General features: G+C 39.5%; 1 protein-coding gene across 1 annotated transcript in view; it reads left to right on the top strand.

The window, feature by feature from the left end:
• Positions 1-3,496: 3,496 nt before the first annotated feature.
• Positions 3,497-19,271, top strand: part of LOC124267788 (phospholipase A and acyltransferase 1-like) — a 43,269-nt gene continuing 27,494 nt past the window's right edge. The window contains exons 1-3 of the mRNA XM_046702767.1: positions 3,497-3,765; positions 4,268-4,410; positions 4,688-4,837. Of these exons, the coding sequence (XP_046558723.1) occupies positions 3,555-3,765; positions 4,268-4,410; positions 4,688-4,837 (504 nt within the window). The 5' untranslated portion in view covers positions 3,497-3,554. The remainder of the gene's footprint in view (positions 3,766-4,267; positions 4,411-4,687; positions 4,838-19,271) is intronic.

Genomic DNA, 19,271 nt, shown 5'->3' with positions numbered 1-19,271 from the left:
AAAATTGAACTAAAAGAATAACCGTATATATACAATGTCAATTCAACAACAAAAAATTGAAAACATTTATTACAGCCCGCGTTGGTACTGGAAAGGAGCCAGTGCCATAGACAAGCTTGCAGAAATAGCAAGAGTATCACAGAACGAAGCCAAAGCATGGGTGGAAAAACAAGCCCTGTGGCAAATCTACCTACCGGCACCACGCTACGTGCCTAGAAGAGAGTTCAGTGTGTCAACGCCCAATGGCGTTCACCAAGCCGACCTCCTGTTTCTACCCCACGACAGGAGGTACAAGTACACCCTAACCGTCGTTGACGTGGCCAGGCACTACAAAGAAGCTAAACCCTTAACCGTGAAAGATTCGACCCAAGTAGCCGACGCATATACAAGCGCAGTCCCCTGGCATGGCCCACTGTGCACAACATAGATAAAGTGGACATCAAAGACGACGAACCGAACTTGTACTATTTGAAGGATGGGCCGCCGAGAGGGTTCGTTAGAGAGGAATTATTGGTCATACCTCACGACACAATGTTGCCACCACTCAAAAAATAAAGCATTTGCTAAGATTTGCTTAGATTTGCTAAGATTTGCTAAACATTTGCTAAGGTTTGCTAAACTAAAACACCCGATAAGCAACGGGTTGGTAGGTTTTCAACACGAGTTTGGTGTGTTTCTTTTCGGCGAGCTGTTTCTTCACTCATTCACTAGTTTGCTAGGAATCACGTCGTTTTCTCTCAAGCATTTCTCGAATGAATCCTTGTCCTTGCAGTGAAACAGGGCGACCCATCGCGTCTGTTCCCTGAGGTTTTTCAACACGGAGTTGAATTTCTGCGTTATCACCCAAACGCTGTGTTTTGCATGCCGGCCCGAGAACGCTAAATACGATAGCATGTCTCTCTTTTTGTTATCTCTTTATTAGCGCTGCAGTCGTCCAGGATTAACATCGTCTGCTCCCCTTTAAATTTGTTTTGATAAGCTTTCAACCAATCCTGCAGACATGTTCCCGGGTCGACTTTGTGTACGTCCGTGTTAGTCATCACTCAAGATCTCCCCGTGTACGTTTTGTTGATGTGTAAAGTAGGGCACATGATAATGATGTTATCGAAGGTATCCCGGTAGAAACCTTCCAGCATATCCAGCACAAAAACGGTCTTCCCACAACCCGTCTGACCGCAAACGATAGCTCAGTGCGGATCACAGGGCAGATCAATAAATTGCTTATGCGAATCTTCCATTGTCTATATTTAGTTGCGCGCCAATAATGACCTTCAAATATAATTTTAATTTGCCTTCTTTTTGCGATTTTTTGTGATTTGGATGGTTATCCCCTCGCTGCCATGTAGCCTGTTGTCATCCGTGGATTGCATGTCCAACCACAGCGCGTACTTGGTGGTCAGGTTATCCCCGATCTGTAGGGAGGATAGATCCAGGTCCTTGGCTACATTGTCGGCTTCAGGTGGGTGCTGGGTCGGTATCTTTGTTATCTCATCCCACTGCTGGTAAGCGGCTCTGATGCCTAGAGGCTCTCTTAATCGTCTAAAAGGATCTAGCTTTCTTCCGCATTGTGACATTATTATACACATAAAATATATAAGTTAAATATAAGACTGGTTTCTCAACATCACGCTCGGCTCTCCCTACGTGTTCACAGAAAACAAAGACCACTACCTAAACAAAGTCGTGAACAACGGAACCCTGCTCGTGGCTAATGTCCCGACAGAGAGGCGCAGTGTGATCATCAGCGCAGTCTCGAGTACGACATCCCACATGCTATCGAGTAAATCCAGGGAGCAAAACGTGTGGTTGCAAATAGTGTCTGAATTCGAGGGCGTTGTCAACATCCTGGAAAATCTACCGGATAATTCCACGCTGGTCATCCAAGTCTACCTCGGTGAACCATCATCACCAGTCGAAATCATGAGAGGAATCAAACTCCGGTGGACCAAACAACAATACAACATTTGCTCTGTTTACGTGCGGGTGAACGTCGAGTCCCACGCCAGTCTGCAGGGGGTCACCTTGACCATGGAAAACATATTACTCACCAAAATTTTCCTACCTGACAACATACATCTCATGGGGTACACCTGAGAAATTATCAGAAAATCAATTGGAAACTATTTTATAACATTGTATATAGACAATAAACAGTCGTCATCCCAACGTCACACTTGGTGATCAAGGGGACACGGAGGGATTCGATCAGGCCGGCGAAGAAAACGCCTTGTACGTCCTACATTTGAAAGACAACGTGTACGAGCGGGTGTCTCTGGCAGACTTTAAAGAACCCGAATGGTTGATCAACATAACCCTCACCGCACCTTACATTTCTTTAAAAAAAAAATAGGTATGTCTCCGAAATTAGGAACAACGGCGTCTCTCTCGCGTCTTTCATTCCGGGCAACATGTTAGTTTCAGCCGTGAAGTCAAATTTAAGTAAAGTAAAATTAAACACAATACACGACCATATTTCCACCGCACTCACTGACAATAAAATCTCAGAGGAAGAGTTTCGTTTGGTCCTCTCTGAACTCGCAAAATATCACAGAATGAAACAAGAGATTCGAACCAAGTCTCATAAAAGCAATGCCATCAGCGAAGACGAGAAAAAAAAATACATAGAACAAGGGATACAACACGCCCTCATTTCGAAAACCAAAGAAATCATAGGAGATTCACATGAAATTGTTTCGCCGAGATCAACATTATATAGTTTATTGATGCGAAAATTCATTGCTAGGACAAACAACACTTACCTCCCTGTCGAGTGATCACAATAGCGCACGTGACCAGGAAGTACTTGGATTGAGTCATAGGCCGCATGACCAGGAAAGTGCCGATTCGCGGCCATAGTGACAAGAAAGTTTTGGGCCGAGCAAAATGTGGTATGCACACTAGCGGGAAGAGATAAGGGTCTGGCAAAAGCTTTATTTGATAAATAAAGCTTTGCAATGGCTTTTTGTCAGAAGTGATCTCGTACCCCTGTTATATATACTACTTATGTCCCTCAGTAAATGTGATGCATAGGATGCTTATTTCTTTCAAGCTTATAGTCATGTCCCTAGTGTATATTTATAGTGAGTGAGTTTAGTTTAACACCTTTTTTTAATATTCCAACAATATCACAACGGGGACAGCAGAAAAAAGTGTTATCAATGTGTATGAGCCTAATGTGATGATGACTAGTTGTCCGGGATAAATAGTATTTTCATTTACCTTCACTTAAACATCAGTGTTTGGGAATGGAACCAGACTGTATGGGGGTAAGGCAAAGGAAATATGTTGAAACTGACAAAGTCAAACTGGGTATTTATGTGATATTAGCAATATTAATGAAATCAGTTGCGTTTTCGCTTGTTTTGTGATTTGACTTTGTAATGTTTCCATCTATCTTAATGTGTAAGTTCATCTTCTAGTGATTGACTGTGGGGCTCCTCGACTATGACTTTGTGTTAGCATGCTAATGTGAGAAGAATAATACTCTGCATTTTCTCTTGGCGTTTCAGAAACATAAATAATTGGAGTCACAGTTTACTAAAAGAGTAATAAAAATGACGTCCCAGGAACTACAGAGACACAACCAGACAGTACTTGACACCTTGGAAGAAGGTGACTTGTTGGAGTTTGATCGAGGACTGTACAGTCACTGGGCTGTGTACGTTGGTAAGTGTAGTATAACAAAAATATTGATGCAAACGCTTGTGTTTATCTCTTGTTGCATGTTGAATACTGTGTTAATAATATTCGAGGAATATGACAGTGGTCTGTAAATAACCCCGGCTGGCTCAGCCAATCCTGTGATTGAAATCATGAGCATCGATCCATGGAATAGTTAGCATTCACAATATGTACATACAGATTTACAGTAATTTTAAGATGCTTGACGTTTTGAGATCTGTACAATTAAGATGCGAATCTAGTATTCCGTCATTGATATCACAATGCATATGTCCTACCTGTGCAGATCTTGTGTTTGTCTGCTTGTTTCTTGTTGAATGCTGTATCATCACCCGTGAAGATTCGGGTTACAATTGGTCTTCAGCAACCCATGCTGGCCGTAAGAGGCGACTATCGGGGTGGGGTGTTCATGCCTGCTCACTTACTGACAGAATCGATTATTTACAAAAATGGTCATAAAGTAGAAAATACGCCGTTAAACAACAGAGAAAACAAACCCATATGTCCACGATTTGAGCATTTCAAAACCAAATGTGTCAACATGGAAATTGAGGCGCGTAAAAGGAATTTGTCATGTCTTTTCTAGGTAACATGGAAGTGGTTCACTTGTCTGGAGACGATGGTCAAATGGGAAGTAACCTGGGTCACTCATGCTCAATAAGTGGAGTAGAGTCTGATAAAGGAATCATTCGCAAAGATAGGTTTTGGGACGTTGTTGGAGACAGCAAAGTGGACAAGAACAACACAAAGGACACGAAATCAGAGTAAGTTTTGTTTGTTCAATGCGGAGCTAATTTAATTTCCACTTGTAAGATGGTGTGACATGTATATATTTGGTTCTGGACCAGACAAACCAGTGATTGATAGTGTCGGAAGTGAATGTTACACCCAGTAACGATCCTAGAAGAACTGTTCATTTTGAAATCCTGGAAAATGGTTTATATCCAGTTGTTGTCACTCCATCGTCTCCAATAATACCACGGAACTGAATTCCAAATGGTCATAGTGTTGTTCTGTTGTTTCCAGACACTTGGAACCATCTAAGATAGTAAAAAGAGCATTATCCAAACCTGGAGAAGTTGGATATAACCTGCTCTTGAAGAACTGTGAACACTTCGCTTCATGGTGCCGGTACGATAAAGAAGAAAGTGATCAGGTTTGTATTTGTCCAACTATTCCTTTGCCAGGTTCATTTGTCTTAATTACGTTGAAATAGGTTTAGATCTGCTCAGACAACTATTTATCTGAAAGGTATTGTTGTGAAGGGACATCTAAATTCGATCTTGAGGTATAAAGTTTACACATCTGAGAATAACCGTCCCATCTTCTGGTGGCCAGGTCTGGAAGGTTTTGGACCAACTGGTCTTGGCGCACCGTGATATTAAACGTCAAGATGAGAGAGGGTCAGTCTCGTCTATTTTGCAAAACAGATTCTTTTGTTCAATGGTAAAATAGTAGTAGAAATTATATGAACGGATCACTGAAGAATTCGCCTCAAAAGAAAGATGTTACTGTACTCCTGCCATGCGACGATGTTTGCTTTTAAAGGAAGCATTATGTTCACCTATTATGTTCACCATCTTGCCACTGGTCACATATACAAAAGATCTATTTACTGGTAGCCAATCATGGAAGGTAGTTTTGCGAAGGGGACATCTACATTCAATGTTGAGGTGTAAAGCCTATACATCTCATTCAAAATGTACACGTTCTTCATTAAGAGGGATGGTGGGGTATCCTAGTGGTTTAAGCGTTGGTTCGTCACACTGAAAACCCGGGTTCGTATCCCCACATTGGTACAATGTGTGAAGCCCATTTCTGGTGTCCCCCGCCGTGATGTTGCTGGAATATTGCTAAAAGCGGCGTAAAACCAAACTCAGTCAGTCAGTCAGTCAGTACACGTTCTTCATTAAGAGTGATGGTGGGATAGCCTAGCGGTTGACACATTTGCTGATCACGCCGAATCCCCGGGATTGATTCCTCATATGGGTACAATGGGTGATGCCCATGTCTGGTGTCCACTGCCGTGATATTGCTGGGATATTGCTAAAAGCAGCGTAAAACTCATTCACTCTTCTTTGGAAGGAGATAAGCAATATTACTAGCACGTTTATAAATATTTGATGTTGTTTCTTCTTACAAAACCGTAGGATTAAAGTAGTTTTCTCTGAAGTTTTGGTTACATTTTTTTTGGCTGTAGAAAGCAAATCACACATCACTCTTTTATGTTTCCTTTAGGCTGATGGTCTAGTTACTGCAGTAGCCGTTGGAGGGGCCGCTGCGCTGGTGGCATTGGCTGCCTACGTTGGAAGTGATGGAAAGAAAGAAAACGAAAAGCAGTCAGAATAATGATGTGATCAATTTCCGCCATAACACAGTTGTGATCGAGTGAAACAGAATACATCGATCATGGACTGATCTGACGAATGCACCATATTTGACAACAAAGAAGTTTACTGGATTCTACAACGTTCCTCACCAACTCGTATCATTCCGGGACAAGCCTAATATTCATGCCTCAGTCATGCTCCTGTTTATTCAGCCTTTCGAAGGATTCCATGTTCACATATCCGTGACTTGGAACTAAACTGACGAGCAAAAGAAAGTACACAGGTTGTGTTTCTTCCAATAAGATACGAATAACAAAACCTTTTGATGAAAAGGAAAATGTACGTTTAATCTCACTGCCATTCGTGTTTTAGCAGCAAAATGACATTGTAACAATAAACAGCGATGTGGTGATGACCACTGCAGACGATTCCTAGGATGCTGGAAGATCACGGCCATTCCACGCAGCGGTCGCGGTAGGTCCATATGCCAGCAGCACGAAGTCGTCATGTCACTGTGAATCGGCTCACGAGATGACCCAATGATGTGGCTGCTGATTAGGTCACCGTCAACATCCGGTTGCGTAGGTGAATAACCCGCAGGTAGCGATCGTCTTGGGGTGTTGTGACTCTGGGACGTCCACTTCTGGGTCGATCACATGTCTGGCCTGTCATATTGAAACGGTTAAACAGCCGAGTTATGGTTTGACTTGTGCAACCCAATGTCTTTGCAATATGGCTGTTGGAAGCACCCATTTGTGACATTCCTATGGCCCGTTCTCCTTGCGCCGACGTCAGTCTTGACATTTTCTCGTGAGATTTTTGTGAAGTGATTGTTCAGTCTCCACGACAAACAGGTTATATACCCTCTGTACGAAAAGGGCTCGTGCATGGGACAATAATCACAACTTTGCGAAAATTCGTGCAAAACACTTACAAATGCTTTTGGTTGCATTTTGGCAAATGGAACATGATGGTTGCGTTCTATACAATCAGTGTTCGTCAATAATTTTACTAGCTAGAACGCAAATTTGGGATTGCAGCAACAATTACACCAGTGTACTTTCTTCTGCTCGTCAGTTTACTATCATCACCATGTTAACGTTCAAATAAGTAATTTTTGGACTTCATCGGTTGCCGTCGCAATGGTTGTTGGCATATATAAATCTATATATTGAGATCTTTTATATACCTGTGACAATGTGCTATTGATGATTCTGACACAGATCATAACGTTGTTGACTCATTTTTACTTATATACAAAAGTGAAGTTTGATATTAAAGGATTAATACAAGGATACTGTTTTGTATTATTTCATCTTCACTGTTTGTTTGTTTGTTAGTTTGTTTGCTGTTTAACCCTGCACTCAGTCAGGACGTGATTGGGGCACATGGCATCATATCCCAAGTGCATAGATTGATGCTCATGATGTTGATCATTGGACTGTCAGGTTTCAGACATTACCAGAACAACTCGTGAAGATCAAGAATTGGCATTCAGAAACATAAATTTGTCATAAGAGGCGACAAACATCATCGTTTGGTTATGCTACATGTCTTCAGAGCTCCAGATAAAATTTTGAGCATGTGGGTATGATACCCATGCTTTTTAAACTAAGTGGGTATTTCCAATTTCAAGTGGGTATCTATACTTTTTGATACCACCATATTTCTAAAATCCGGGTATATATTTCAAATATCAATTTTAAGAGGTGCAACATTTTTTTCATTCGATAATAGAGATAATACAAGATCCTCCAGGTTAAAGATGAATAACAAATAAGAAATATTATGTGCCTTAGTCTACATCTCTTTTGGTGCCGCGAATAGCTAATGTTACAAGTTCATTTAAGATATCACCGTCAATTGAATCTGATTGTGAAACACAGCACTTGCCTATTAATTCATCTAGCAGTCCCCTAATGAAATAGTTTTCTGTTTGTAGTGTAAAAAAACTAGATATATTATTTTGAGTGTGTTTAAGCTTTCGACCACGCTTGCACGAAATTATCGATTGTTTACATTACAACAGCTATTTGATTGGTCGCTATCTATAGATGGGCCAATCAGTGAGGGGTTAACAAACCATGACTGGTATTATATCTGTGTTGCGCATCTTAAATGCGTTTTCAATTATTCAAGATTCTTTTAATCGAGAAAATTTTTAGATGGAAAACTTTAAGTCTACTTCCATTGCTTTGAATTGATACGATACCAACATAATTTTGATCCATTGGGTAAATACGCATTGTTATTTTGACATAGCGCAAACGTAAATATTTAGTGTTTTTTCATACGCTGGCATTTATTTTTCTTGCGTATTTCAACTTTTCTACAGCGCATTATACGCAAATACGCAGCTTATCTGGAGCTCTGCTGTCTTTGTGCACCTCGTTGTATTTGATTTGCACAGATCGATTGTCATGATATCGGTCACTGGATTGTCTGATCCAGACTCAATTTTTTAACAGACTGATTGAATCGAGCTGGTTATATTATGCAGTGTTAAACAGTAAAGAAACAGACACTACCAGAACAAACAAAGATCACTATATGACGTTATTAGCTGTTATTCATATTAAATAACAGTTGGTTGTTTGGTTGATGTTGTTGAAAGGGGCACTCAACAATGTTCCACCTACATTCAGCTGTATGTAACTCATCGAGTCGGGACCATACAATCGAGTGATCAACAGTATGAGCATCGATCTCCGTAAATGGGATACGATGACATGAGTCAACCAAGTCAGAGAGCCTGACCACCCGATCCTGTTAGACGCCTCTAGCACTGGCGACTTCTCACGTCGGTCACAGGGTGGTGGGGTAGCCTAGCTGTTAAAGCGTCCCCTCGTTGCGTCGAAGACCCGGGTTCAATTCCCTTATGAGTACAATGTGTGAAGCCCATTTTTGGTGTCCCACGCCGTGATATTGCTGGAGTATTGCTAAAAGCGGCGTAAAACGCACTCACTCACGTCGCTCACAAGATCATGGTCAGTCTTCATGTCTCCGAACCCGTGAAGGTCAGGGTTAGAATATTGATCTTCAGTAACCCATGCTTGTCGTAAGGGCGACTAACGGGATTGGGTGGTCAGGCTCGCTGACTTGGTTGACATACAGAGTCGTGCAAAAAGTATTCGACTCTTGACGTAATTTCCATAGACTTACTTGTTAATTTAGTGTAGCATACATTTTGTTCATGAATTTAATTTTCGTAAGATCCAAGTCAATTTTTGCACATTTGTGAGGAATCATCTTACCTACAATCACATAATTTCTGTTTAATTTTCTGTAGCTTATTTATCGAATGGCAAAATTTAATCAATATATTCCATGAACTCCTTAACATGGCGGCCTATGGGATTGTGCATCGTGGAACCATACGTTAGTCGATAAATGTGATGCCATTAATTAAATAGTGGTCGGAAAATTGAACTGAAATTATGTGCGCAGAGCAGGGATGATTTCAAACTTGCCTGTCATATTTTACAAAGATCCATCATAAACTCACTTCATGAAAATAATTTATTCTACACTGAAATAACATGTTAGTCTATATGGACATGACGTCAAGAAAACTTTTTGCACGCATCTGTGTATGTCATCGGTTCCCAATTGAGCAGATCGATGCTCATGCTGTTGATCACTGGATTGTCTGGTCCAGACTCGAATAATTACAGACCGCTGCAATATAATAGGAATATTGCTGAGTGCGGCATAAAACTAAACTCACTATGTCTCCAAATGCTTGTGACGTCATCCTACTTCCGGTAATACATGTAGCAGAAGGCGCCGAACGTTAGAGCGATAAGAATGCAATATAACATCCAAATAAGAAGTGACATTATATTAAACTGATATGGTCTACCAAATACCACCTCCAGGAACATGCCTGCGTTTGATTTGAATTTTAGTAGATTTAATGTAAAATACAATCTCGGAATCAACAACACATGTTTTGATGACGTAATCGCCTGGAGATCGCGGTGTATCTCTGGAGCGAAGTAGAATCTATAACTGTTAACTCTTACGAAAATACATTAATTTGAACTTGTAACACTACAGTATACATGTATGTGATAAGAAGTAACCATGTCTCGAGTAGTTATTAAACATGAACACGATTTCGGAAACATGACAAAAATACAAAGCCCTCGATCGCTTTCGTCACCTACAGTTGCCTCACGTAGGTACCTAAAAACCTTTACGAATTATTTATGATTATACAACAGATTTTTTTTTTGATTTTATTTATTTTATTATTTTATTTTATTTGTTTTGGGGGTTTGGGTGGGGGTTTAACTTATGGGAGGGTCAAAGTAATTCAATGCTAAAAACTAAAATAGACCCAACAATTTAGAAGGATGACCGTTTATTGCACTAATATATACTTATTAACAGCCACATGTGACGCCTAACAATTCCTTCCATTTCATAGCTGTTTTTTAGCAATTTTTTTCCCAAATCAATATTTCTGAGGCTCTTGAGGTGATTTTGATTTAATTTGAAATGTTGGTCCGAAATGTCACAATAAATTTTATGGAACATTCTTGTCCCAACTTCTTTGCTGATGCAATATACCAATCATACAAACTTAAGTAGTTTACATGAAGACACAAAACATACAAAAACAATTCTTAATACCCCTTCACACTTGAGGCGGAATGAGCCGCAATGCTGTCAGAATAATAAAATTCCAGGAAATTCAGTTCTAAAACTTATTACTGCATTCCGAATGCATGCTTATTTGAAAAAACGGTATACATTCCCTTACTCATTGTGGCTTTGCGGCACCGAGGTTTGTACTTGAAATGTAGCTTTAGCGGCAATTGTTTTTTTTCAAATATGGCTTTCCATCTCAGGGGGACAGGTAAGTGAGGATATTAAGATCCCAACTGCTGCAAATGGGTTGTGGGTGACATTAATATTGATTTGAGCATTCTTACTGTGTAATATGGGGTGTTTTTGTTTAACGCCGCACTCAGCAATATTCGAGCTATATGGCGGTGGTCTGTAAATGATCAAGTCTGGACCAGGCAATCCTGTAATCAACAGCAAGAGCATCGATCAAAGCAGTTGGCATATGATGATATGTGTGTTTAATGTGAAATGTAAGCCCAAACAAACATGAGTCGCAGGCTAGTTTGATCATCCACAAGAATTGTTATGAACTCCTGTCGTGACATTGATGGGAAATCTGAAAGCGGCGTAAAAGTAAACTCTCTCACTCAATCTCAAATACAAATACAAAGCAAATGTTTGATACATATTCAAACATTGTTATACATAATATTCGAACATAGTCACAACTGTTTTCAATGTGGGCTACACACTCAATAAGGCCCCCAAAAATGTTGTGGTTCCGATTTCCTACATTTCAGAACTAGGGTAGGTAGGTAGGTAGTTTTTTTTTTTTTGGGGGGGGGGTCAAAATATTTTTACATTACTCATGTGTCAGAAAATGAATTTAATTTATTATGTGGTGAGAAAAATTGTTAGGCTCGGCGGGAATATTTAGGGTCGGTCGGGAAATCGGAACGACAAGCTTTGTTTTTCAATGATGATGTTTCTTAAACAACTTTTTTGGTGGAGTCCGGAAAAATTTCAAATATAAGAAAGCTGTAAGGTATTAGTAAATGATAAACATGTGTACTATTTATATTGATGTGGCAATTTTTTACAGTGATAAAATTTGCAATTCATCGGTCCGTTTCTGACTCAAACGGACTGTAGAGTGGTGTTAGAAATGTTTCTCTGGGTTGTCAGACAGTTTCGATTGCGTCATAATTTACCACAAATGCGTAAGGACCTACTACGCATTTGGCCATATTTGACCATGCTCTCTAGTTCTCCCAAAAGTGACATTGATAATTTGGCCTGGATTTGTCAGAGGGGAGGAGCCGAACTTTGAGCTCAGCATGTATTGTTTCTGATTATGATAACATCATATATCGTGCAGATTTATAGATTTTTGAAATATATGAACATCATAACCGACAGCAACTGTTTGTCTAAGTCTGTCTTAGTAAAGATATTAATACAGACAATTCAGCTACATCGATGTCATTCTCTAAGATTGTAAACAAATCGCATCAAATCAGTGTGTTAAATATTTCAGTAAATCCTGTATTAAACGTGTTTTCGTTCAACATATCGCGTTTTAATTTTGTGTACCATGTATAGATGTAATACCTGTGTATACATCTTGTATGTGTTGATTGTGTTCAGGGGCGGTGGGGTAGCCTAATGGTTAAAGCGTTGGCTCGTCACGCCGAAGACCCGGGGTTCGAATCCCCACATGGGCACAATGTGTGAAGCCCATTTCTGGTGTCCCCCGCCGTGATGTTGCTGGAATATTGCTAAAAGCGGCGTAAAACCAAACTCAGTCAGTCAGTCAGTGATTGTGTTCATGTACTCTCGAATTAGTTTCCTAATTTCAATATCATCTCTTTCACACTTTGCAAAGACAGTGCATAGCAGCGTGTATCTAGAAGAGACGACAAAGACTCACAATACCTGGAATTATATGTAATATAAACGACTGATTGTCTGGTTATTTTTGGAATGTTAGGACATGGTCCCTAGTGTGGTGATCAGCTTTCCGGTACTGGTGACCCATAGCCTGTTTATGTTTTACTGTTGTGATATCATTTTATGATAGCATACTAGTTTTAAGTTAAGAGCTGTGATACAGTAGTTTCACTGTCCTGTGATATCAGGTTTTTTACGCTCTACATCTTTATTTTAGCATTAAAATATAAATTGTTCTCGTCACGATATGGCTGAAATATTGTCGATGTGACGGTAAATATCAACTCAGTCACTAGAATGTTAGGAGAAATATATTTTGCCACATTTCGCCAAATTTCATATGGACAGTAAAGTGTACATATTATAGGGCTTTCCAGTGAGACGCCCGTTAAGTCATATCCCCGCAACAAAGGATTGTGCAACAACAGAATTAATCCGTAACCATTAACTTCTGTTGTCATGAAACCTTACAGATGATTACATCACCCCTATGTACACATGCACTCTTTATCATTTGACTCGCTGTTACAATTTTATAGAAGACTGCTGTCTCTTGCCACTAACTAAGACCAGATGCACACGTGACATGGGATTCGTCAGTCACTGATAATTTCTTAGTACATATATACTCTTGTTATGACACATGGAAATTCTGGGATACATGCCCAAAAACATATTCACCATAAAAGGCGAATATGTCATGGTGGCTTGTTTGAATGTGTGTAATCTTTCACCGTGAGTACAAGAAGCACCGCGTAAAATGGTCAATATAATATTTTATGACTCGCCACAGGTAAACGAGGTAAAAAGGGAAGCATTCCATTTAAGGTCAGGTTATAATAGAGTACCATCTGCCCTATCTCCAACCGGAAACAATGCAGGGAAATTAGTACTAAATAGTTCGGTCCAACGTAGTGGTTTCAGGGGAATTTGATCTGGAGATGACCTAACGGTATGAAGAGAGATAAATCAATCGTCTGTACTTGATAGGAGGGGATATTAGACATCTCAATTGCAAGGCGAGGAAGGCAAGTGGTGGTATATTTCGTGATTTGACATACACATATTATAGAGTAGCAGTGTTCTGAAGTATCTGTATGTTGTTTTCAACTGATGCATCATGGAACAATGCTGTTGTATGAACTGACGAAGAACCTATTATTATATTCTGTTGTCATGAAACGTTCCAGAGACTCATTATATCTCCAAGGTGTATGTAGTGTATTTGCTATCAGTGTACTCACTGTCTTGTTATAAGCCTGTTTTCTTTTCTCTAATTATCACTCTATTAATTTAACACTATGTGTATGTGTTGACTGTATTCATGTACGCATGTACAGTTGTATCTTAATTACAGTGTCGTGCCTTTTGAACAGAGGAATAACACACGAGTATATGTGTAGAATATTATAGGTAATCGCTGGCTATTTAGTAGAATGTAAGAACTTTTTGCGAAATGTGTCTATCATATAGAATGTGAAGGTTACATGATATATGGCCTTTCAGAGGGACGCGAGTTCGGTCCTATACCCGAAAAACGGAGGTTCATAAGTGTATGAACGAAACACGTCAACGTTCACACATTTTGCACGACTCAGACTCAGACGATTTTCCACGAGGCTGTATTCGTGTAATAACGCAAACACCAAAAGGGTATTTCTACATTCCTAGGAAACCCGGGGATTCTCCACAACTTGATTGCATATCTGCTCAAGAATATACCCATCCTAGTAAACGAAAACAAGAAATGCACAATCAAATTCAAGGACTCGCTATATTTTGAACTGACAAGTGACAGTCACCATCACTCAGTATACGAAATACAACCAATGGGTACTTTATATTACATCATAATTCTTCATCTACCAGCCATCATCTAAGATCCAGGTTAGAATAAAGACCTATGTAAACTGCTTGTCGTAACCCATGGTGTTGCGAGGCCAGCTGACGTGTCTTACATGCATATTTTGATGATCCTCGTGTCCATAACTGGAAGGTCTGGACCAGACTCGCCGCCGTCATACAGATGAAACAATGCAACGATGAAATTAATCCATAATAGATCATTTCTAGTATTTTTCTTATTATTTTGACTGTTGAAGCCTTACAGATAATGATTATATCAACCCTATGTAGGCCAGGCATTCGCTATCAGTTTACTTATCGTGAATAACGTGTCAGGTGTGTATTTATGAGCAGCTGTTGTTAAACGAGTTAAGATAGGAACCTGGCTATTTTAGGTCAGGTAATCATAGGGGAATTTTCCGACGCCATGATTCCTCGGAAATTCGACATGGCTTAATGCTGTGAACAGACATACCTAGATTGTCACGAGCTGCAGCTGATAGGTGGATTAAAAAATCTCAATTGCTTACAAGGTAACTGTTGGTATATTTCGTGATTTTGCATCGAAGAACTACACGGAAGGAAATAAAAGCAGTGTGATTTAATATCTGTATGTTTGTTTCAACTGATTGGCTTTTTTAATCAATACTGCTGCAATATCTTGTATGACCTGACCAGAAAAGTGTCCAATATAATTATAGTTATACCATAACTATTAACTTATTGTCATGAAACATTACAGAGAATCATTACATCGCCCCTGTGTATGTCTTGCATTCGTTATCAAGTTTATTCGCTGTAACAATGTTACTGAAGGCGTGTTGAAATCTGTTGTCCCATGCAATCGGTAGACTGGCGTCAGTTTGCGTACAGCCTGCATAAGTACAACATCAGGATTTCTGAAATATGTCTCCCGGCAATACATCGAGAAATATTTCAGAAATCATTCATTATAATAAATTATAGGAGACCACAAGAACATTCTGAATGGTACTTTTAATCCTTCATTTGTTGATTACGACATTAATTGTAGAGTTTGAAGCCGTAGTAACACATCCGAAAACAATAACATATGAAGCGGTAAAACAATATTTTAACAATACCTTGATATTCTTTCCTAAATGTGTTTACTGTTATAATGTTAAGGTAAGATGACACTTTGGTGCTATTTGTGACAAACAATAGTTTGTTATTAGTCCAAACGGTTCAAAGAGATAACCTACATGTAACAGAGAAAGGAATTGCACGCCATGTTGACGTATTTGTTGATGATCGGTAATATGTTCCTCAAAATCGGAAAAAACACACCGTCTCCATTTCGCTATCAATTCATGTCATTTATTTTCTTAAAATATTTTGATTTAGTGCAATGTCCCCTCTAAGTCCCAGTGATTGCCCTTTACTGCCTCTGAGTGGCTATCTAATGTACAACTAAAGTGACCGATAGAGAAATGTATAATGAACAGATATACTAAGTTTGTTATATTTTGAGTCCAATTTTAATCATTGTGACCGAGCTTGATATCGAACGTAGACAAAGTCAAGCAACATGGCGGTTGATACACATTTTCACTTTCAGTGAATGGAGGTCATCGTAGTGACCAGTAACATGTTCCTTTTGTCGTGACATGATAAAGTAATGGACCGTGCCAGTTGCAATAATGCTGCACAATTCATTTGATTGATATCATCTCACGATATCACATACTTATAAAACTAAATGTGAAAAATGTTCACTCAATGATATGACTTGCAACAGTACAAAAATATTGATGATTTGAAATGTGTTCACAACTTTCGACTAGGTTAGTCGAGAATCCTTTTATTAATCCCTTAAACAGGCATTGCAAAAACAACACCAATCATCAACGATTACCGCCAGTCGCCATAACGCGAATAGCTGGAATTAAATAGTCACCTAAACGCCAACACCCCTGTCGGGAGGTGAGTACAGTGTTTGTATATCTCGTCTGTCCAAAGTGATCTGACACAGATTAATAATATGTTATTGTGCATATACTATATTGTGGGAACAAACATTTCAATGTTTGTGGGGGCGGTGGGGTAGCCTAATGGTAAAAGCGTTGGTTTGTCACGCCGAAGACCCGGGTTCGAATCCCCACATTGGTACAATGTGTGAAGCCCATTTCTGATGTTCCCCTCCGTGATGTTGCTGGAATATTGCTAAAAGCGGTCTAAAACCGAACTCAGTCTGTCAGTCAGTCAATGTTTGTGACTATGTGTTGTCATTGTAAAATTGTCATAAGGTATGTGTAAGTTTGTGATTCAGTATCGGCAAGTTTGTAATTCAGCAGTGTAGGCCTGTGACTACTTATTCGTATGTTTGTGACTCTGCATTTGTACGTTAAATGCTTATAAATTTGTAAATCAGAATTTCCGATTTACTTTTAAGTGCAATTTGAACAGCATACCACAACTGAAGTTAAAGAACACGAGTCCAGAACAACATACCACAACTGTATCCAGAACAGCATACCACAACTTAAGTTAAAGAACATGTGTCCAGAACAGCATGCTTAGCCCCCCCACCTCTTTCAAGACGAAACCATATCTACCTTACCATAACTAGAATTTCATTTCGATTTTCAATACCTTTCCGGGACCAGACTTCCTGTAACACGCGTATATTCAAATTGCGCGACCGCCAAATATGACTTTACTAGACCGGACCAAGCTTAGTGTACAACCATGCTTGGCTGTCACAAATGTTGACAGTCGTAATATATAGTTGGTTAATTAAGGGGTTGTTAGATCGGAAATGTGTTATTTCTGCAAAGATTATCGGTTCTTTACTGTCAACTGACAACCACAAGACCATTGTTTGAAACATTGTTTGTCACCGGAAGTACTAAACAAAGTAAGGTCTCGCGAAGTGCAGTAACCTACTTACGGGTTCTACTTCGTGTTTTGCCATTCCAGAATTCCAGAATAAGTAACAAAAACTGTGTGACTATGGGTCTGCGTAAATTTATTTCAACTGATTTGTAAACAATACTGCTTGTCAATATCTTGCCATTGACTGTTATACTGCTGTTGAAAACGGATGGAGCTTCTGGGTTATATTTCCAAACGCGTATTTATCAAAGAAGTGGTTTTATGTCTCGATGGCTTGTTTCAGTGTAGGCAGAGTTACTTGATTGAACTAATAATTAATCTAACTGATATTTGAGATGTAACATATTATATGCAGACTGCACAAATCACTTTAATGCAAATTTCATCTTACTAACACATACTCCATGTTACTGAACTGATAATTAAGCTCATTAATTGTTTAACTGGATATGCCATTAAAACGAATATATCTACCCCAGTTTCGGGAAGTCGATTTATGCCCAGAGTGGCCCTCCACAGTGGCCCATGATTTTTCACGCCTTGTTAACGACCCTTCCTAGAGTGGGCCCTGAACAATAAGAATATATCTACCTCAGTGTTCCAACACTGGCCTCTCTTAATCCAATCAGCTTAATTACCAACAGCAAGAGCTCTGAATACCATGATAAAAAAGAAACAGAACAAACCAAAGAGTGTTTTACGATACATTTACAGTATTGATGTTCATGGCTTTACATATACATATCAAGTCATATCAAAAGTCACATGTCAATACACATATTCAGTTGAGCAATGATCCACAAGCTAACAAATAGGAAGCCATGTCCCTCTCGCACATCATGTATTCAAGTCCAAGCTGTAACTGACTGATGGGTGTTGCCCTTGCCTCTCCTATGAAGACAACCATCAACATCAGTAGTGGTGATTGCCTGACAACCTGTCTGACAACACCGCCACGCTACAGTGCCATTCTTAGTGTGCTTCTTCTTGCTATACCTGAAACCCTCCATCAAAATATCAAGTCGATTCTGTCTACCAATCTCTCCATTCAGAGCCATGGCTGATATGACCAACATTCACCCAGAAGCCACCGAGAAGTCAAGGTCATATTGTTTAAAGCAACAGTTGTATCATAGACTTTAGCAAACAAGTAGACTCTCTTCAGTGTTCTTTGAACTCTTGTGTAGTCTACGTCAACCTTTCATATGTGTATACTTTTACGTCACTGGATCAATACTGTATGATTCACGTGATGAGTATAATCTTTGCCACGTAATCCCCTTGTAACCACAGGACAAGGTGAGCTGGTGAGGTATGTCTATTTATAGCCATAGTTGCTCAATACCATGGAGATTCCCAGTCTTGTCACACCGCTGCCCTGTCCCAATTTTTACTTTCTCCTTTAAGCTGTCCACGAGACACGGAAATAACCTATACTTGGCCATTGTGTTAACTTTTTTTCTAAAGTTCAAATTTTCTCCAAGTGTTATGAATTAATATGAACCAAATGCGAAAATGACAAGTTGTCACATATTGAAATATACTTTCATTTACCTCTTAAACATGAGCATGTAGAAATGGAATTTCTTACCGACTGCATAGGTGATAAGTTACGGCAAAGGAGTGTCATGGCCACTGATCGTGATCGGTAACACATGGGATGACATCACTAGCGTTTGTGTTTTGGTCGTTTGACTTTGTCCTACTATTCCAGTTATCATTGGTTCATTGATCTTAAGGGACTGTTTCATCTGGTGGTTGATTGTACCATGTGGGTCTCTTAAATGATTATTTAGTATTAGTTTGAATTCTACGTTTTCTCTTTAACGTTTCAGAAACATACAAGTGGAGGCTCTACAGAGACACAGTGCAGCTACAGTACGGTTAAAGAATAAAGACAAATGTCGTCCCTTGAAGTACAGCGACACAATCAGACAGTATTTGACAGTTTGGAAGCAGGTGACCTGTGGAGTTTGAGCGAGGAGTGTACAGTCACTGGGCTATGGACATTGGTAAGTGTTGTTAACAAATACT

The sequence above is a fragment of the Haliotis rubra genome, unplaced genomic scaffold, assembly GCF_003918875.1.
Source record: "Haliotis rubra isolate DU_JTF1 unplaced genomic scaffold, ASM391887v1 Scf1339, whole genome shotgun sequence".
Taxonomy (NCBI): Eukaryota; Metazoa; Mollusca; class Gastropoda; order Lepetellida; family Haliotidae; genus Haliotis; species Haliotis rubra.
This window is presented reverse-complemented; position numbering and strand designations above follow the sequence as displayed.